General features: G+C 31.4%; 1 protein-coding gene across 1 annotated transcript; it reads left to right on the forward strand.

Moving 5' to 3' along the window:
• Positions 1–1,220: 1,220 nt before the first annotated feature.
• On the forward strand, positions 1,221–1,436 carry K452DRAFT_207175 (uncharacterized protein; the record flags this gene model as incomplete). The annotated part of the gene is made up of 1 exon (XM_033536117.1): positions 1,221–1,436. A coding segment is annotated over one exon (216 nt), but the record flags the coding sequence as incomplete, so codon positions are not given.
• Positions 1,437–1,438: the final 2 nt, after the last annotated feature.

Raw genomic sequence — 1,438 nt, forward strand, 5'->3', positions numbered from 1 at the left:
ATACAATTTGCAAAATGAGTAGAGAATTATAATTTAAAAAACAAAACTAATGTTAAATTAAACCAGAAAAATGAGTTTTACCCTACACTTAATCACGGTTGATTAAGTGGATTTGTAGATGCTGAAGGTAGTTTTTTCGTATCTGTTTCTAAAAATAGAATAGTCCAACGTTTTTCTATTGCACAAAAAAAAGCAGAACCTGAATTTTTTTACCTAAAGGATTTATTAAAGGGTAACTATGAGTTACGGAAAAGTTACAGTCGAATTGTCGTTAATTTTTGCGCTTTAGATATTATTATCGATTATTTATCTAGGTATAAATTACATTCAGTTAAAGCCGAGTCTTTAGAAAAATGATTGGAAATTTATGATAAAAGAAAAAATAAACCATCTACAGAAATAGTTGATTATGATCAACTAAAAAAGAAAGCTAGCTTAATAAACCAGTTAAGAAAAATACCTAAAATTTAATCTTTCAGTTAATGACTTAGAATACCCCCAGAGACTGAGGGATCCCCCTCCTGGAGTTAATAAATATTTATTTAAACTCTAGTTACTCAGAGTAAATAGTCAATACTTATATGTATTATTATTTAAAGATATAGTCCATTTATCGCTTCACGTTTGATTACCTATGGCGATGGAAGGTCCTACTCCTGTTTCCGCATTAATACATAAAAAGTGAGAATAGGTTCCTCACTCTTGTGTACAAGAACCAAATTCCGGGGAAGCCCTAAAGCTATAGTAACCAAAGTTAACTAGGAAACTAGATGACTGGCCTGACTAATCACCAGGGTATGGTAACATCACTATAGATGAAGGAAACTGAAATGGGTTATCGCGGATCTAAATCAGATTAAGTATGCTTTATATAGTCAAGTTTGGCGTATTAAAAAGTAATCTGGTCTGTAAAAGAGCAACGAGTAGATGGTTCTTCAATTATATACATATGTGCTTATAGTTGTAAGGTGTACTCTAGTCACCGGGAAACCGGCTCTTGGAAGAAATTAAGTAATTCAAGATTAAAGATACCGCAATAGCCTTTCCGTAAAGTTATTAATATATTATTAGTCTTCTTTCCTATTTTTTATTTCTTCCCAGGCAGAAAAGAATACTTTTAAGGGTTAATAACAGGATAATTTTGTGGTTCGGCCGCTACTATGGTAAATAAACGCTATTTTAGTTCTAAAACAAATGGTAAATTACATCCTTGATTTATCACTGGTTATACAGATGGAGAAGGTAGCTTTTCTATTCGTTTACGTACAAAATCTAATAGTCCGTTTGGTTTTCATTTAAGTATTGTATATTCTATATGTGCTGAGATAAATCCTTTAAACTTTAAATTGTTGGAGCAAGTTAAGGAGTATTTTGGTGGAGTAGGCTCAATTAGCAGATCAGGTAATATGTATTATTATGAGGTATCTTCTATTAAATC

Source organism: Aplosporella prunicola, assembly GCF_010093885.1.
Source record: "Aplosporella prunicola CBS 121167 unplaced genomic scaffold K452scaffold_284, whole genome shotgun sequence".
Lineage (NCBI taxonomy): Eukaryota > Fungi > Ascomycota > Dothideomycetes > Botryosphaeriales > Aplosporellaceae > Aplosporella > Aplosporella prunicola.